The following is an 18,237-nucleotide window of genomic DNA, read 5'->3' as shown; positions in this document are numbered from 1 at the left end:
TCAATTGGCTGCTTCCTGCATGCCCACTCTCCCCCGCAACGGGGATCACGCCCAAAACCCTGGCATGTGCCCTGACCAGGAATCAAACCAGTGACCTCTTGGTTCATGGGTCGATGCTCAGCCACTGACCACTACTGGCTGGACAAAAAATTGTGCTTTTAAAACTACACCACCTAATGCATTTACCAGGCTTTCTTCCTACGCCAAGGCTGCTCAGCCCTGATACTGGCACCCACCACTGCCATCACCACCACGACCACCATCATCATCACCATCATCACTGCCACCATCAGGAAGTTTTCCTATACGGTTACCCCTCCTTCCTCACCCCTCTTCCTTTCCTAAGAACAGTTATCACACAGGAGGGAGGGGTTAGTTCTGTGAGTTGAGGATGGTAAACTGTTGGGTAGTTGCCTTGGGCAAGTGGGGTGGGAGGATGATAATGACCTTGAGGCCACTGCTGTGAGTGTCCAGGAGCTGGGCCTCCCCACAAGTCACACTTGGTTGAGAATAGCTTCAACTTGGGGGAAGGGAAGATGCTTGGGGGGGATCACCCCTTAAATTCTTCTGTAACTTCCAGCCTTCCCTCTTGGCCCAACTGGCTTCTGAATGAATGGAAGGTCTGCCTTTATTTTATGTAGCCCAGAGAGTAAAATTCCAGTCCTCTGGGCCTCTGAGCACTGAGTGAGAAGGCTTGAGTTAACCTCAGATTTCCTCATCACTAGTTACAGAGCCGGGAGTAGGTGCCTTAACTTACTAGAATGTCAGTTTCCTCATCTAGAAAAGGAGAATAGCAATACCTACATTATTAGGTGTCGTGACAATCGAATGAGAGAATGTGTATGAAGGCCCATGGGCTGTGAAGTTGTGCAGGAATGCATTAAATGGAGTGCCACATGTTGGGCATTTGGCACAGTCCCTGGTATGCAGAAGATGCCCAACAAATGGTATCTGATGATGATGGTGACAAAAGTATCAGTTCAGGGGTCACGAATGTCCCTTATGAATTTTCGTAGCTGCTTCATCAGAGATCTCTGAGCAATCTCCATGTTCATTTTGTTTCTGATTGGAGGAGGCAGTGAAAAGGGACAGGGGCCCCAAAGTATTGTGCAGGCAGAGAGCTGAGTCAAGGGTGGGTTTCCCCGAGGTCTCTTGGCCTCCAGGTTTTCTCTCCCTGCCACTGAGTGAGAAGGCTTCCCGGACTGTCTGCTAGGCTGTCTTTAGCCTATAGTCTGGGCCATCTTTGTTCTTTTACAGAGGATCTCTCCTATAGCTGAACGAAAAGCCCAAAAACACCAGGGGAAAAGAAGGGATGGGGGGGAGGGGGGAGGAAGGAAAGCAAGCCGATAATTTCCTCGAAGGATAAACATCCGATTTTTTTTTCCCTCACCCAAAATAAACATGCTAGCCGCAAAGAATTAAAAGCAGAAGAGGGGAGGATGTGTCTCGATCTGGGGCTGCTCTAGGAAGCCGACCTGCTATTTATCCCAGCCTTGGGCCCCAACAGGAGCTGCCAATTACACTCTGGGCCTGTGGGGTGGGGGCTGCGGGGAGTGTGAGGTTCATATACACCCAGAAAGTCCCTTCTGAGGCTGCCTTCCATGACACTGCAAATGGACACTTCTTGTGCTTCTGCTTTTAGCTTTGCTGACAAGCTTGTCTGGTGGGTAGAAGGGAGTAGGGAGTTTCTACTGCCTGGGTTGGCATCAATGGATCTCCTGCAGAACGAGAACTTGGTGTCCACCACCTAGGCAGGGCGTTGAATTTATCAATGAAGGGGGAAACATGTCCACTTCCCTCCCAATTCACACATGCAGTCTCCCAGCCCACTGTGCTCTTCAGATCTCACCATGAAAATCTTCCAGTGACTTAGGAGTGTGCTTAGCCTGGCTGAGGGGTGGCCAGGGCGCCTCTGCCTTCCTGATAATGTGGGCCCTGGATCTAAGAGGGTAATAATGGGGTGCCCAGCTGCAGCCTGCTCCTTTCATCTGGGGAGCTCAAGGCACTGTGCACACCTGAGTCATATCATTGCATATTTTAGCCAAGGAGTGTGTGTGTGTGTGTGTGGGGGGGGGGGGGGTTGGGGGAGGGCGTTAACTCTTGGAGGGAAACTGAGCAGAGATTGAGGGGCTGAGAGGACTGGAGTTGGGAGTGGGGTAGTTGAGGTACCAGGGTTCAGGGTATGAATGAGACCATAGCTCAGAGGTGCTTCCAAGGGGTCCTTGGTGGGGAAGCCAAGAGACATTCAGGGGACGTCCAGGGCAGATAGTCACTGAAAATCCTTTCTTTGCAGAAACTAAGGAGTTTCTTTATACTTTCTAAAAGCATATAATAGATTATGCCCCCTCTTGCCCTCTAATCTATTTATCATTTCACTAGAGGCCCGGTGCACGAAATTCCTGCACGGGTGCAGTCCCTAGGCCTGGCTGGTGATTGACGTGTGAGTGTCTGGCATGGAAGGGCAGGTCCCAGCTGACCTCTGGGCCCTGGGCAGCACCTGGGCCCTTTGGCCGCAGAGCCCCCACACGCCCCCCTCTGCCTGAGTCATAGCACCTGAGTTCCCACATGGGCAGCGTGCTCTCTCCCAGCGGCCTCACGGACTGGCTCCTGCATGAACCCACGGGAAGCCCGACCAGCCCCTGTGGTCCAGCAGCTGCCACCTGGTTCACCCAGAAGACGCTGCGTAAGTACAGGGCAGACTCCTGGCAGGTACCTGGCACCATGGGGGAGGGAGGCTGCCCTGGTGCCCTGGTTCATGTGAGCCCTGGCATCCTGGGGGAGGGTAGCAGGGAAAGTGAGAGTAAGCTCAGAGGACACCCTATATTCTCACTGCACCTCAATCCTTATCACCTCCGCCCCCAGGTAGCCAGCGAGAGGTCGCAGGGCCACGTCATAGCGAACAGTCAAACTCCCGGACTCCCAGTGTCCCGGTCGAACTCCTAGTCGAACAACCACTGAGGGGAGAATTTGCATACTAGGCTTTTATTATATAGGATGATTTCCTCTTGCTTTCAGGGTAAAATCCAAAACTTTATCATGGTTGTAAGGCCTGGCATGTTCTGGTCATTGCCCACCTGTCCCAGTGGCCACACCACTGGCCTTCATTTCCTGGAAGATGCCATGCATGCCCCTGCTCACCATGGGAGCCCAGAGGTGTTCCCTCTCTTTGCCATGCTGGTCACCCATGTGCCTACTCATAGTGAATCTCTACCCTGCTTTTCAGCCATGAAGTCAAATATCACTTCTTCTGAGAGGCCTTGCCCGACCCTCCCCCTCCATCATAAAGCAAGTCCCCTTTGCACCCTCAGAGCATTTGTCACATTTGCTATAATTTGCTTGTGGTCATCTGATGCAACTTCCTCTCCCCTACTGGATGGTAAGCCCCTGTTTTGTCTGCCATGTTCACACTTGGATCCCCAGCACCTACCAGAAGGTCAGGCATGTAGTAGGTGCTGACAGTAGTTGTTGAATGAATGGTGTTGAATGTTGGAGCTGGAAAGGACCCCGGAGATAAACCAGCTGCTCCTCCCTCCTCTTCCTACCTCAACTTTACCGAGGAAGCAACACTTTAGAGAGCGTGAGTGATTTTCTCCAGGTCACACAGTGCGCCTCATGAAGGTTCATGGCTGGGGATCTCCACCTCCTGCCTGTCCAGCTATCCCTGCCACAGTCCCCTCCGCACTTGCATTTATAAGCCTCAGTGCTGGACATCGATTGAGTTCCTATCCTGGGTGTTTGAAGGAGGACAGGCTAGAAAACAAAACATCCAACCAGTGATCCCTGGACAATTCTTTTTTTAATTTGGAAGAGCAGGGGTTTCATACCCAGCGGGGATTCCACATCCAGACTATAGGTGGTGGGCAATGTGGACACACATCGGTAAGGCGAGGCCTGAGGTCTTGAGTTGGTCTTTGGGCTTACTGCTTCCTCGGACGGGAACATCAGCATCCGGCGAGTCCTTGTGATTTTGGGTCATGAACTGGGTGCTTGCTTCAGGTTCAGTCAGCTGGAAGCGACTCAGAAATTTATCCATTTCCCAAAAGCCTGGAAGGACAAACAGACCACGGGGAGGCAATGAGAGAGAACCATGGACTTGAGAGCTGGCAGGGGTGAGTGAGAGAGAGGCCAGTTCTGGGGGAGTGGAGACAGTAGGAGATGCCCTTGGTCATTGGTCTGAGTACCTAGGGTGCCCCTGGCTCCAACTGCAGGGCACCCCTGGATGTTAGCAGAGCACCTAGGAAGGGGCTGCTCCCCAGAAAGCATTGGGGACATGAATCTGGACTGAGTCAAGAGCAGCCTTTAGCCTCATCCCCAGAGCCCTTTATTTAGCATAATTCTGCTGCCTCAGTCACATGCTGAAAGGAAACACCCAATCAGGTTGTCAGCACACTTCCCTACCCACCCTCCTTTCCTGCAGGCCTTCTTGACCTTATGACTGAAGCCTTAAAGCTTCTTTCCTTCACACCTGGTCACCCCAGCTGCTGGGGTTGAGATTGGCGGAAGTGCTCGTGCCATTCATTTAATCTCCTCCCCAGAACCCCAACCACTGCCTCAGAGACTGTGCAGCGGGGTTTCTTTCCTGGCTGTGGCAGAGGTCAAGGGGCGGGGGATATGGCCAGGACCCCTTCTCTCTGCTCCTGAGCACCTGGATCCTGGAGGGGAGCTGCGTGTAGGTGAGGTGTACCCAGGCTGGAGCCTGGAGAAGCCCAGTCTGTGCTCAGGTCTGAGGGGCCCCCTCAAGGGGAGAAAGCACGGGGGCATCGAGGGAGGTGGATCTTCTGGGGCAAGTGTGAACAGGCCCAGTAACAGGGCAGGGAGGACACAGCCCTGGGCACTGGGGAGAGGCTGAGGGAAGTGGTCAGAGGCATATTCCCACGCTCTTGTTTCCCAAACTTTGGGCCTCAGGCACCCTTGGCAGCTGGTTGCCAGAGAAAATACGGGACACTCAGTTCAATTGGCATTTCAGGTAAACAACAAATAATTTGTTAGTGTATGTTTCACATATTGCATGGAGCATCTTTATTTTTTTTTTATTTTTATTTTTTTATTGCTTAAAGTATTACAAAGGGTATTACATATGTGTCCATTTTATCCCCCCGCCCTAGACAGTCCCCTAGCCTCCCCTATTCCCCAGTGTCTTATGTCCATTGGTTATGCTTATATGCATGCATACAAGTCCTTTAGTTGATCTCTTACCCCCCTACCGCATGGAGCATCTTTATAGTAAAAAATTATTCTTCGTTCATCTAAAATTCAAATTGAACTGGGCTTTCTGTATTTCCTTCTCTCTCTCTTTTAATCCTCACCCAAGGATATGTTTTTATTGGAGAGAGAGAGAGAGAGAGAGAGAGAGAGAGAGAGAGAGAGAGAAAGAGAGAAACTTCAATTGGTTGCCTCCCGTATTCAATCCCTGACCAGGGATTGAACCTACAACCTAGGTATGTGCCATGACCAGAAATCCAACCACAACCTTTTGGTGTGTGGGACGACTCTCCAACTGAGCCATCAGGCCAGGGCTTTCTTTTCTCTCTCTCTCTCTCTCTCTCTCTCTCTCTCTTTTTTTTTTTTTTTTTCTAAATTCAGTAACCTTCCCTGGGCGGAGGGAGTGCTCCGGGAAGACCTTGTCCAGAGAAGAGCTAGGCAGTGGCGGGTATAAGACAGTGGCAGGTATAAGGCAGTGGCGGGTACGACCTGGATCAATGGAGGACAGTAATGCACAGAGAGAACAGGGTGAGCGGCTGGCATCCTGGAATGACTCAATGACTCTCAGAGTTGCCCATTTACCACCGGTGGCTCTCTGTCTGCACCCACCTCCTGCTAGTGTCCCATACTCCATCTACCTTCCCTCCCTGCAGGGGCTGTTTGCATTTCAAAGATGTTCTCAAGGGGAGGACATTTTTCATTCAAAGAAACAAAATAAAAATAATAATGCCAAAAATAATAGTAAAACACTAATATAGTATTTTTCTTTTTTAAAAAATATGTTTTTATTAATTTTAGAGAGAGAGGAACATCGATTGGTTGCCTCCCAGATGCACCCAGACCAGGGATCAAACTCATGGGTATGTGCCCTGACTGGGAATCAAACCGGAGCCCTTTCGGATGACACTCAACCAACTGAACCACACTGGCCAGGGCTGATAGAGTGCTTTCCATGTGCCAGGTACAGTTCTAGGGACTCCATGCACATTCATTCAATTAATCCTCACAAGGGAGACTATTTTTTATCCCTAGTGCATAGATGGAGTTCTGGTGAGGTTGCTTCTTAGTGGTAAAGGGGAAAAGGGCCTCTTTAGGTTCACCCAAATTTTATTGGGCTCAGTGACTGTGTTCAGATTGGGCTGGAAAGCAGCGGTTTCAGGAGTTCTCTTGGGGCAAGGGTGGCCGGGCCCTGGAGAGAGCCTCTCCTATCAGATGGGCTGCCGCTGGGCTGAGAGGTATGTAACTGACCCCGTGGGTCTTCCACTAGGAGGCCTGGCCAGGCCTTTACATGCAGGGAGCCTGGTTGGCTGGAAAAATATTGTGGTTCATGACCCTGGGAAAGTGTGTGCATGTGGGTGCACATGTGTGTGCATGTGTGGATGTATATGTGTGTGCATGTTCATGCCAGGTGAAGGGCTTTGGGTGAACTGGTGTGTGGCAGGCATGGGGACAAGCGGGCCTTCCCCACTGAGCAGTGCAGGAAGGAACCGGGGTGGCAAGGAGGGAATTGAAACTCATCACGAGATCAGGGCAATGGCAGAAAGAAATCCCCTGTGCCCTGAGGGAGACCTGGCTTCCCGCTCCAGCAGTGCTCCCTCCCCTAGCTCCGATGGCTTCCTTGATGGCGTTTGGAGCGCCTTGGCAGCCTCGTAGCTCCTTCCTTGTCCCACTTCCGACAACCCTGTGGTCTTGGGCTTCGTGGGCAGCTCCTCAGACCTGCCCTCTGTCCCTCAGGAGGCTGCTGGCCTCCCACTGCCTCCTCCCCTGGCTTGGCGGTGACTCCTTACACCCCCATTTCCTGCCACAAAGGGCAAGAGGAACTGACCCAGTGCAAGTTGTAGAAGGCATGGGGGTGAGTCAGGCCCTCAGGGGTGTGTGGAGAGAGACTGGGAGCTTGCAGGCTGTGGCTTCCATGTCACCGCATGGAGGAAAGCCCCATCCTGGCTGGCACTGCTGGTCCCGGGCTGCAGGGGCCACTGCCATGCAGGAAGAGTGCTGCTGCTGTCTGAGGTCTGACCACTGCCCGTGTGCTCTGGACCCACCCAGGATGGCTCTTCTAGGGACGGGGCATGAGTGGGGAGTGCACTTCAGAGGCCTTCGGCTACAGGGAGAAAGAGCCAGGGTGTCTGATCCCTGTCTCCTGAGCCACCCAGGGACTGGAACACAGAGGTCTGGTCTCCTTAGGGTGGGGCTGCCACATATGATGAACAGGTGGGTCCCTACACAACCTTAGGGAGCATCGTTTTCATCTTGCAAAATCAGACTCAAGCATCGTCTCACCTACTGGTTTTAGAGAGAGAGGAACATTTATCCAGGCCCATTCCGGCCCTTGTTGAGTTGCTAAGACAGTTAGCACTGGACTAATAAGCTAGACCTTCAAAGGGTGGCCTCGGCCAGCAGTTCAAAGCGCCCCACCCTCCACCAATTCCAGCTGATGAGGTCCCATCCCTAGCAGCACTCCCAGAGTCTCTCCAGCAGGCCCACTCTTAAGACTTCCTAACAGCATAGGAAAAAGAGTTCCCTGCGTGTCCTTGCTCTAGCCACCTGACCTGTCATTTGGTCCTTAGTAGGCCATCAAGTGCCCCAATCTCAGCCTGGAAAGTGGGGGTTGGGAAGCCCTCACTGGGAGGCAGGCCCCCATTCAGGCTGTAGAACAGGGGGCAGGGTACTGAGCCTTGGGGTCACCTCCTCTGAACCACCATGTGAGCTGCCTGAGCCTCTCTTGGGCCCTGGGGTGCCTGGCTCAGAGCCGCCCCGTCACCGCAGGTGGGTGAGCTGTGTCTGACCAAGGTGGCCACTCTCCTCCCTGGCCTGCCCGTATTCTCCCCCTGGGCAGGGGCACCACTGCTTCTTGTCAGGGGAAAACACAGAACTTGACCGCCAGCCTAGTCGCCGCCACCCTGAGCGCAGATTCACCCGCAATTTGTCTGGCTCTCCGCGGGGCTGGCTGCGGTGATAGGAGCGCTGATCCTTTCTGCTGAGATTAATGATGTCCTGGCGGTGGTGGGCGGGAGGCCTGAGCCTTTTATTTTTGCGCCCTTAAATGACATCCAGAGACTTCCCCTCAGGAGCTGAAAAGCCCATGTTCCATCGCATCCAATTACTCCTGGGGAATATTTGCTGAGTGCTGATCCTGCGGGCTCGAGAGGCTCAGGGCAGGGGGGACCACTTTGACTTCGGCGGGAGTGAGAGGGTGGGGATGCCGGGGGAGTTCCTGAGTGGGGAGGGGTGACCCCAGCTCCTCTGGAGAACTGCATTTCCTAATGACCAGTAGGTGGATCACCCTCCTCTCTGGTCCCTGTGGCTGGTGGCAGCGGGGCCGGGAGTGAGAGGAGTGGAGGCTTGCAGCTGTCAGCTTCGCTCCCAGTGATCAATTCCAGTATTTGGTGGTAGTGTTGGCCAGCTGGGATTTGGGGCAAATGTGGCGATGCTCTGTGGTTTCCCGGTGGACGATGTGTTCAGTACTGCTTTGGACGGTTGATGTCTGGCTCGACTGCGGCCTGCATCTTGACGAGGGCTGTGTGGGCCCTGTGGAGCGTGCAGGGTTCCCAGCCAGTGGGCCTGCCCGAGAGCTGCCCAGGATGGCTCCATCTGAGTTGCTGCCAGGTCCCCAGTCCTACCAGCTCGGCCAGGTGGGCGGGGCTCTTTGGAGCAGAAGAGGGCTGCCTGACACAAGCCCACACGGTGACTCAGGGGCTGGCCCTGGGGGGTTCTGGGGCCTGGCCAGGTGAACCACCATGGGAGGTCATGGCGGGGAGTGGGGGCTGTTTTGCAGTGGGCCGTGTGTTTGTGTCTGTCTGTGTGTGTGTTTGGGGCTGGTCTCCGGGCAGGCCCCCTTCCCTCCACCTTTGCCTGTACTGGCTGCTTTTCCCTCACTGTGCCGGCCTTTGTCCCTCCACACCAGGCCACCTCCTGTGAGCTGCTTGGAGCTCTGCTGCCTTCATGCCCCGGTCTGTGCTGTCAAACATGTCCACGTAGCATCCCTCGTCTGAATTGCCCACGGTGTCCCAGTGGCCTTTAGGTGCCACAAGCAAGGCTTAAACCCCGCTGAGAGGCAAGTCTCTGCTGCCCCTCCTCTTTGACCCTGTGGGTTGGGGGGCTCCCCTGAGCTGCTTATTTCAACCACCGGAGGTGCTGGAGAGCAGATTATGGCTGCCTAGTCCAGAACCCAGACCCCTTCTCTGCCCCTCGAATCCCATTTTACCGGGAGCAATTTCTCTGCAGGCCCCGAGGCTGCCCCTGGGAAGTGGGGACCAGAGCCTGGCATGGCCCCTTAGCTCCCCTGGTGCGGACACACCGTCCTGGGCTCATGGCCTTGTAGAGGCTTCCAGAGTGAGCTGAGCACGTCATCTTGAGGGACAGAGAGGGGAGTTCCCTGGCTCACTCGCCAGAGGAGCGTGAGGCTGGCTCGTGACACCTCTGGGTGAGGTGTGGCATGGCGCAGACCACAGCTCCTCACAGCGTTCAGCCACAGGAAAGGGGCGTGTGGACCCACTGCCTTGGGCGGCCGCTGCTGGCCAAGGATGCCGAGGGCAGGCAATTGGACTGGCTCCATATCTGTCCCCACGTCAGAGCCCAGGAGTCTGGTGGTCCGGGTGGAAGGAGAGGGGATGTGGGTGTGCTGATGACAGGTACAGAGAGCTTTGCTCTAAAAGGCAGAAGAAAATTAATTTCTTGTAAACTGAGGACCCTTGATCAACCAAGCCACTCACTATTCTGGGCTTCAGTTTCCCGTGTTGGGACAGGGAGGATGTGGACACTGAAATTGTCCTTGGTGGGCCTGGTGCTCACAGAGGTGGCTGTCTTTCCAGGTGTTAAAGGAAGTTGACAGTGAGGTGCGCTGGGGAGCATGGGGGTGTGAGAATGGGCAGATCCGTGTGCTCCAGGCTTGTGAATGTGCTTACGTGGGTGTGTCCTACACACAAACACGCTCACTGACTGAAAGTCCACAGTGGGCTGAGCACAGGGACAGGTGGTAAAAGGGAAACATAGACAGGTGAGCTCTTCCCTCGAGGAATTTATAGTCTCGTGATGGAAGTGGGGCCCATACAAGTAAAAATGATTGAGCAACACCAGAGATAAAAGCAGGTGACTAAGGAAGTGCAACAGAATGTTATATGAGCGTCTCAGAGGAGTAAGAGCAAGCAGGGAGGGTCAGCTGAGAGGAGACAGGCCGAGATAATGCCAACTCCAAATTTGGGGAGGTGACCTGTGGCCTTTGGAGCACATGTCAGTGAAACTGGACTGCTCTTGTCAGAGGCACCCATTGGGGCTCCGTGAGCTTCAGCGCTCTCCTCTATTGGGAATGTGGTTGAGCCTGAGCTACGTGAATATCCCCTCCTCTCTCTGCGAGCTACCCTGGGTGACACACACATCCATGTGGCTCACTTCTGTGCCCACGGCTCCTACAATGGTGCCTCGAACATACGGCTCCTAGCATTGTTGGGATGCATGTGGAGGCATTTTCGAATCAAGCAAAGCATGGTGGGGGAAACGGCGTGCACAGGAAGGAGCTGTGTACAGGCCGGAGGCGGGAGGCGGGAAGGTAGGGTGTCATAAACCAGAAGCAAGATCATTCCGAATCCCCTTCCAGGGCCCTTGCTGTGGTCCCGGCAGCCCAGCCTCTGATGGAAGGCCTCCTCTGAGCAGTGTGTGGGGTGGCCGGGTGAGTCAAGCCTGATCCCCGCTCCCTGCATCTGTCTAGCAGAACTTGGACAAGGGGAGAGTGTGGGAAGCTGGGAGCATATCTGCTCAGGGCCACTCAGTGGTGACCAACTAGTCCAACCCCTTATGCTGATGATGTAGAAATTGAGGCCCAGGTGGCTTGTTCAAGGTCACACGGGAGTGTGGGTGTCAACATCTCCCATTTACTGACCCCATGTGTGTTGTCCTGGAGTCGCAGAACAAAGAGGAATCCTGGAGCGGGTTTCAGCCTCTGGATCTGAGCAATACCGCCCCCCCCCCGCCCCCCCCCCCCCCCCCCCCCCGCCGCTTCCCTGCCCCCAGCCATACAAGTTCAACTAGAGTAATCTCACACTCCCTTCTCTCCTAAACCTGCTATTCATACCTAAATCCCAGGGAGGGAGCGGCCCAACAGGAGACAAGTTATGGAAGACAAGTTACCTGGGTCCTGCAGACAGACCTTTCCCCTCCAATGTCTAGAAGCTGTTCCCGCCTGCTCCTCCAGGGGACACAGTGGCTGGTTACACCACTCATGCCCCAGGACACACGGCTCCTTCCACAGACACCTTCCCAGACCCAGGCGAGCCCCAGGGCCCATGCCCGTTGGCAGGGCTTCATGTCCTGGCCTCTCAGGGGCTGGTCCAGCCTGTGCAGCTGCTTCAGAGAGCGCCAGGCCTGTGGGGTCCCCACGTCGTGCAAGGGCTGCTCCTGCTTTTGCAGTCACCTCTGGTCCCTCCATGCCAGACATCTGCATGGCCTGGAGCCTCCTGTTCTCTTCCTCTGGCCAGCTGTGCCCACCAGTCCAGCTTAGTCAGCTCTGGGGAGTGCTTTTTTGTGTTTCTTCTCCCATGGGCGTTATCTCCTGCTCTCCACGGTACCCATCCAAGTCATACCCCTGCCTAGCTTTTGAGAACCTCCACAACCTTCCTCCATTTTCTCCTTTCATCACCACCCTGGCCCCTCGCAAAGGGTTCTTCTTATCACTTTTTAATTTTTATTTTCACATCTTTGCAGCGTCAGGGTTCCCAGCCCAGAGCTCCCTCCCCTCTCTCCTTCACTCAGGGATTCAAATCTTCTTCTTTTCCAGTGCCCAGCCCAGGCCCCATCTGATCCTCAGAGCCTCAAGGCCACACAGATTTGGAGATCATCTAGATCCGACCCCTCATTTTCTAGATGAGGAAACTGAGGCTCAGAGAGGTTAGTTGACTTGCTCAAAAGCCAAATCACTAGCTAGAGACTGGAATCCAGATTTCCTCCCCCGGGGTGAGATACTTCTGCACCCTTCCTGGCCGAAGAGGGCATGTGTCCTGGAGAAAAGGGATCCTAGGAAGGGACAGGCCAATGCCTAAGTCGACACCAACCGCCACACACACACACACAATTAACTGCTTAATGGTAGGCTGCTCTACATTGTTATGTGTTTCCAAAGTCGATTGTCAGCCCCTTGAGGGCAGGGAACGTTCGCAGTGCCATCTTGTCCTCTCTAGGCCTCTGGCACAGCGCTGGACCGTGGAAGGCATCACACGGTGGAGCTTTATTTGGGAGGATAATCTTCCCGCCTCCATATCTGGCAGCAAACGAAACAGCAGGGAAGCCAAAGGTATGCTGCCCTGATGCAAGTCCAGTTCTAAGTGCTCATGTAGATGAAAGGTGGGTGGCGGCAAGGTGCACAAGAAACCCTGGTTTTGGCAAAGATCCAAAAGGACTAATCATGGGTTTCAGGCCTGATAGGTTCCCGGCATCCTTGCCTGCTTCCTTTCAGAGGAAGGGCACACGGGCTGCCGGCATTCTGGAGGGTGGGCTGGGATCAAACCTCAGGACCCAGCCACGGCAGGGGTGGGAGAGTGTTTGGCACACACCCTTCCTCCTCTGCCCTCTTCACTGCTCCTCCTGGCATTGCCTCATGCGCTCTCCTGCCCCCTCTGTCCTGCCTGCAGAAAGCACTTGTTCCAAGGGAGGCTCCTTCAGGGGACTGTCTGAGCCTCATCCGGCCCAGGGCGCCACACTGGGACCCTGAGGGCTAACGCAGGACTCACAGGCACTGCCTTCCTTCATGAGACTCCCTTCTGTGGGGGAACAAGGTGGGCTCAGGTGCTAATTCCCAGCCCCAGAAATCAGGTGGAAGGGACTTCATGGCGTCTTAGGTGAGACAGGGGTCCAGGAACATGGAGAAATTGAGCTTGGCCTGGGAAAGATGCGTTTCTTTCTTTGTATCCAAACTTCAAAGCGTGTCTTTGGGAAAGCTCTTGAAACAGATCTACAGATCGGCGAGGTGCTGAGGGCACCTGAGGAGGGTTCACCAGTGGAAAGGTTGCACCAGCTCGGCTTCCAGGGTGGCTGGAGCCTTCTGGGATTGGTGGCCTCCGCTTAGCACATCTCAGCGAAGGGCTCCATCGCTCAATCAGGGCCTTTCTGGGCTCGTCTCCTCTCCTCTGGGGCCTCGGGCAGCAGGTTTGTAACAATGTCGTGCTGGCTTCCCAGTGGGTGGAGGCTGCTCAGGGTCACTGGGTGAGAGGAAATGGCTGACGACGCCCACTCACCCTCCTGCCAGCCTGGGGGATGTGCTCTTTGTACTCTCAACTTGGCATTTGTGTGTTCCACAGTATCTGCCCTTCCCTAAAATGAGGGCGGTGGTAGATGAACAGGAATTGTTTTATTTCCCATTCTCCTGAAGAGAAATGTAAGGCCCGGAGAGGGGCTGTGGCTCACACAGGGTCCGGTGAGTCACCTGTGGCCCTGTAGTGGCCAGGTGGCCATGGCTCTTCCTATCCTCTGCTCTGGAGGAGGAGGGGGGCTGGGTGGACTGGGTTAGCCATTAGGAAGCTACGGTGTGTGTGTGGGGGTTCCCTTCAGAATGCCAGGAGGGCTGCTCAGGAGGCTGGTGGAGGGGGCCATGGCTGGGGAAACCTTTGCCCCACCACTGAGATGGCACCAGGCAGACAGAGCAATTAAAGGCCAATGAAGACAGACCGGCAGGGTGGCATTCCAGGGCCCTCTTGCCCAGATCAGACTCAATTATAAGGTACAATTACCTGCGAAGTGTTGTGGGGTAGCTGCCTGCACATGCCATTCAAGGCTGCGGGGGAGATGCTTCTCTCCTGGGCTCCAGTTACTCCCCTTGGGACCCTACCTAATAGACTCCACTTACCCCCTCCCTCCCCTCACCCCCACTGCCATCAGCTAAAGCCACCATCTTGGTCTATGGGACTTATTTCTGTGGAGAGACTATGTCTGACACCAGTATTTCCTTTAGGACACTTATTCCAGTTCACTCCCAAGAAACACCACCCTTTGACCTTAGCCCTCAAGGTTCATGGGTAGAGGTCAACATCCCGACTTCCCCATTAATGGAGTATCTGATCTACCCCAGAATTCACTCTGGCCTTGAAGGATGGGGAGGCCTTACCTAGTCCTGCGCTTTCTTCTGGAAGCAGAGAGATGGCCTTTCCGTCCTGGAGGTAGACGGAGAACTGGTAGCGATGGAAGCCACTTTGGGGTGGTGGGGTAGGAGGCTGGTAGGCTATGGGCAGAGAAGGGAGAGAGGGTGGGTTCCACATGCCACAGGACCCAGGAGCTCCTAGATGCTCTGGGCACGAGGAAAAGAGAATCATTTGTGCCTTTCCTGGTCCCAGCTGACCCTCCTGGGGTCGCAGATGGGGGCTTACCCATTGCGCGCCATTAGATTTGTCTTTGTCAGGATCTCCTCTTCAGAAGCTTCATTTAGGAAGCACATTTTTGGGGATGTGGGCAGGGGAGGAAGAGGTGTGGTCTGTTTGAAGATTTCAGGTGCTGGTGGGCACCTGGGCCTTTCTGGGCCAGTGGGTATTGTCTTTCTTTTCTTTCTTTCTTTCTTTCTTTCTTTCTTTCTTTCTTTCTTTCTTTCTTTCTTTCTTTCTTTCTTTTTTTTTTGCTTTAGTCTACCCTGATAGATTTCCTGCCTCAAGAGAAACCCATCTTCCTCTGAGTATATTTGGCAGTGGATTTTTATTTACTTTTTCAGCATTTCCTTATGAACTCAATCCCCAAAGAAGTCAATTTCTTGGCTGGATCCGGAGGATCTGGAAGTGGTTATGGGGGTGGGTGGGACTCGGTTCAAAGGTTTGATCATGGAAGCTGTGGGACCTGGGTGCTTGGGGCAATGGGAACCAACTCAGGCTCTTCCGGGGGAGAAGGCCCTCTCCCTCCCTTTCGCCCCCTGCGCAGGAGGCAGATCTTTCTGGGAGAAAAGCAGAGGGAGGGGACATCTTTCATCCTTCCCACAAGACTACAGGCTGGACTGGGCTGCTCCAGCAGGGCCTCCTTCCAAGCATGCTGTGCCTCTTCCTCCTCCCCTCACTCCCTTCATCTCCCTCTCCTAGGAGCAGAGAATTTTCCTAGGGGTGGGTGGGGAGGGAGTGTTAGCAATGAAGATGCTGGTGGGAGGGAGTATTGGTACTTTGTGGCCACCTCCCTCTCCTGATCATTAGACAAGAGCCACTTGCTGCTTGGAGCTGTTGGGGTGTTCCTCACGGTGCACTTCCGGCCATGGGCCTTCAGCTTGTGCACAGCCAGGGGATTTCCTGACTATTCATCTCTCCCTGAGTTTTTGGATTGCATCAGATGTGTGTGTGTGTGTGTGTGTGTGTGTGTGTGTGTGTGTGTTCAGGGTGAGAACAGCACAGGGTGTTCCAGAAGCCATGAGGGTTTGTATATGTGGGGTCTACACTGGGGCAGGGGCAGGTGTTGGAGGAGCCAGGGTGCATGTGTGCTGAGGCTGTTTTGGAGGGTGTCTGCCGGTGTGCGCAAATGTGAGCAAGTCAGTTTTCCCCCCACAAACATGGCCAGTGCTGAGAGACTTCTGAGCATAGGTGAGGGCCGCAATGCCTTTTTGCGTGCGTGGTGTGTGGAGGCCAGAGGTGGCTGGGCCAGCTTTTGGCAAGGAAGGTGGGTGTGAGGGTGGCCGAGTGAACTTGAGGGTGGGTATATCCCATGCTGCCAAAGACTGGTGGCCATGATTCCCTGTGGGTAAGGCTGGAGCTGTAACTCGCAGATTCTATGCAGCTGGGAATTAGCCTCAGGGGAGATGGAGACGGAATCCCTTCACTAGGGAGCTTTCCTGAAGAACTCCCTCCGAAAGGAGAGGTGAAAGCAGAGATGAGAGCAGCGAGAAGGAAGGGAGGGCACACAGGTTCGGCCACTTCTCGGGAGCAGGCCCTGGCCAAGTGCCTCCCCTGTGACATCTCTTTAACCCTCCCAACAACTTGAAAGGGTGGGTGTTTTTGCCACTTTCTGGGTGAGGTAACTGAGGCTGTGAGCAGTGAAGCCAGGCCGACAGTAAGTGGTGGAGCTGGGGTTTGAATCTAGGCCTTCCTGGTGCCTGAGCTGAGTTGGTTTCCAAAACTATGCAGCTCCTCTGGTCGTTTTGCTCAGCCCTTTGCCAGAGGCCAGCTTACCCCCTGGGCATTCCCTGTAAGTCAGTGGAGGGCCTGCTCTTGCAGCCAGGATCTGAGAGGGAGGGGGAGCTGGTGGTGAGGATGGGGTGAGAAGAGGAGGGCATCAGAGAAGGGGGAAGTCCATGCAGCCACGTGCAACCACGCGCTGGGACTGGGAGCAGGAGAGAAGAGAGATGGGTGGGAGGAAGAGAATGCCCCACCCGCCCCTCCCAGGAGAGACGTCTGGGTGCTCTCCTGCAGACCCCAGGCTGGCTCCTCACACCAGCTGTGGGACACAGGGCAGGTGGGTCTGTGCCTCAGTGTCATTCTCTTTAAAATGGAGATATTGATGGCAGCGACTTGAAAAGGAAATTGTGAAGATTAAATCAGAGCATAAACTCTTGGATCAGTGCTTTCTTTGTACTCTGTGAAGCATCAACATGAAGTTGTATTGTTATCTGGCCATCATCATCGTTGCCCTGGCTGGGGGAGGGGCGTTGTAGGGTCTTACTCACGTGATAACTCCTGGCCCTTTATCTCCCCTTTCTTCATGTCAGCGCCCTGAAACAAGAGACAGGCATGGGCATGGGTTACTCCTGGGGCAGCAGAAGGCCTTGCCACCCCCCTCAGTCCAAGTGGGCTCTGCTGAGCTCTTTCTCTCGGGGAGTGGGATGGAGGAGGATGAAGATCCATGGTTGTTTCTGGGAGATGTTGCCAGAATCAGCCGTGGGATTTAGAATGGTGCCTCTGGGGAACTGGGAAGAGGGGGCAGACAGACATACTGAGGATGGCCTGGTGGTGAGGGGTGGACCCCCGATCTCTGGAGAGACCCCTGATCTCGGGAGAAACTTTCTGATGGGCTGCCCCACTCTTGCAGTCTGCGCCCCCAGACTAGGCACAGGACACACTCTCAGCTTGTACGGGCTGGCCAGATCTGAGGCGGGGGCTGACAGTCCTCAGAGGCTTGCTAAGCCAGGCCATCCTTCGGGCTGGCTTTGGGCCTCAGAACATGAGGCCAGTGACTGCTTGAACAACCAGGAAGGGGAGGAGGCCTGACTCCGAGGCAGCCTCTTCCCTAGCCTCTGCAGAACTCAGCCCGTACTCTCCAGGAAGAGTCTTTGGCTGCTGGGACAGCCTCAGTTTCCCTCCTTTCTTTCCTTTCCCTCCCTTCTCCCCTCCGCTCAAGGTCTGTGGGATAATGAGGTGATCCCGGGGGCGGGTGCTAATTAATGTTTGTGCAGGACTGGGAGATGCTCAGATGAAAGGGACTGGAGCCGGGCTCCTGGGTCCGTGCCACAGCTCGGGGCCCGGGGCCATGCCAGGGAGCCCTGCGGCCCCGAGGTGTGGGGTTTTATAGCCTTAATGATGGTGATTAGCGAGGCTCTTCATGGATTCTGCCAACACCTAACTGTGCCCTGGACACCTTTCCACCAGGCCCTTCCTGGTACAGCCCCTGCTCCTCCCCGGGTGGTGGTAGGAGTTGGGGAAGGGGGTGCTCAGGGTGGTGGTGGTGGGGATGGGGAAGAGCAGTAGAGGGTGCCGAGGGGGAGTGTGAGATTTCCCCTCAGTTCTCTGTGGAAAACCTCAGGGTCAGCTCAGTGACCCAACCCCTAGTGCGGTTTACTTTCTACAAAACTGAGGCCCCACCCCCTATTCTAGAGACCCCCATCTCCTCTCCTTTAGGCTGCAGCTTGTCCACCGACTGTTCTCACTTTGGACCTCCTTTGGGCTGGGTTTCCTTTGGCTGGGGAAAGGGCAGGAGACCATAGCGGGATGGACCCCTCCACCTTTGGCCCTTTCCCACTTTGCTATCATCACCCCACGCAGGTGAGATCTCTTTCCTTGGGCATCCTTCCACCTCCCTCACCCAAGTCCTGTCTGCCAGGTGCATCCAGGCTGCCTTCACATTCCGCCCCTCAGCACAGCTCAGCATGCTCTGCCC

The 18,237-nt window shown here is 54.8% G+C and overlaps 1 protein-coding gene across 3 annotated transcripts in view; it reads right to left on the bottom strand.

The window, feature by feature from the left end:
- Positions 1-3,777: 3,777 nt before the first annotated feature.
- PEBP4 (phosphatidylethanolamine binding protein 4) overlaps positions 3,778-18,237 on the bottom strand; it is a 198,307-nt gene continuing 183,847 nt past the window's right edge. For 2 of the 3 annotated variants that reach the window (XM_059695133.1, XM_059695134.1), the window contains 3 exons: positions 16,811-16,856; positions 14,291-14,404; positions 3,778-4,044 (listed from right to left, as the gene is read on the bottom strand). In XM_059695133.1, the coding sequence (XP_059551116.1) occupies positions 3,848-4,044; positions 14,291-14,404; positions 16,811-16,856 (357 nt within the window). In that variant the 3' untranslated portion in view covers positions 3,778-3,847. The remainder of the gene's footprint in view (positions 4,045-14,290; positions 14,405-16,810; positions 16,857-18,237) is intronic. The other variant, XM_059695135.1, reaches the window with a different exon arrangement.

This window comes from Myotis daubentonii, chromosome 5, assembly GCF_963259705.1.
Source record: "Myotis daubentonii chromosome 5, mMyoDau2.1, whole genome shotgun sequence".
NCBI classification, from domain to species: Eukaryota; Metazoa; Chordata; class Mammalia; order Chiroptera; family Vespertilionidae; genus Myotis; species Myotis daubentonii.
Note: the sequence above shows the minus strand (reverse complement) of the source record. Positions and strands in the feature narration are given on the sequence as shown.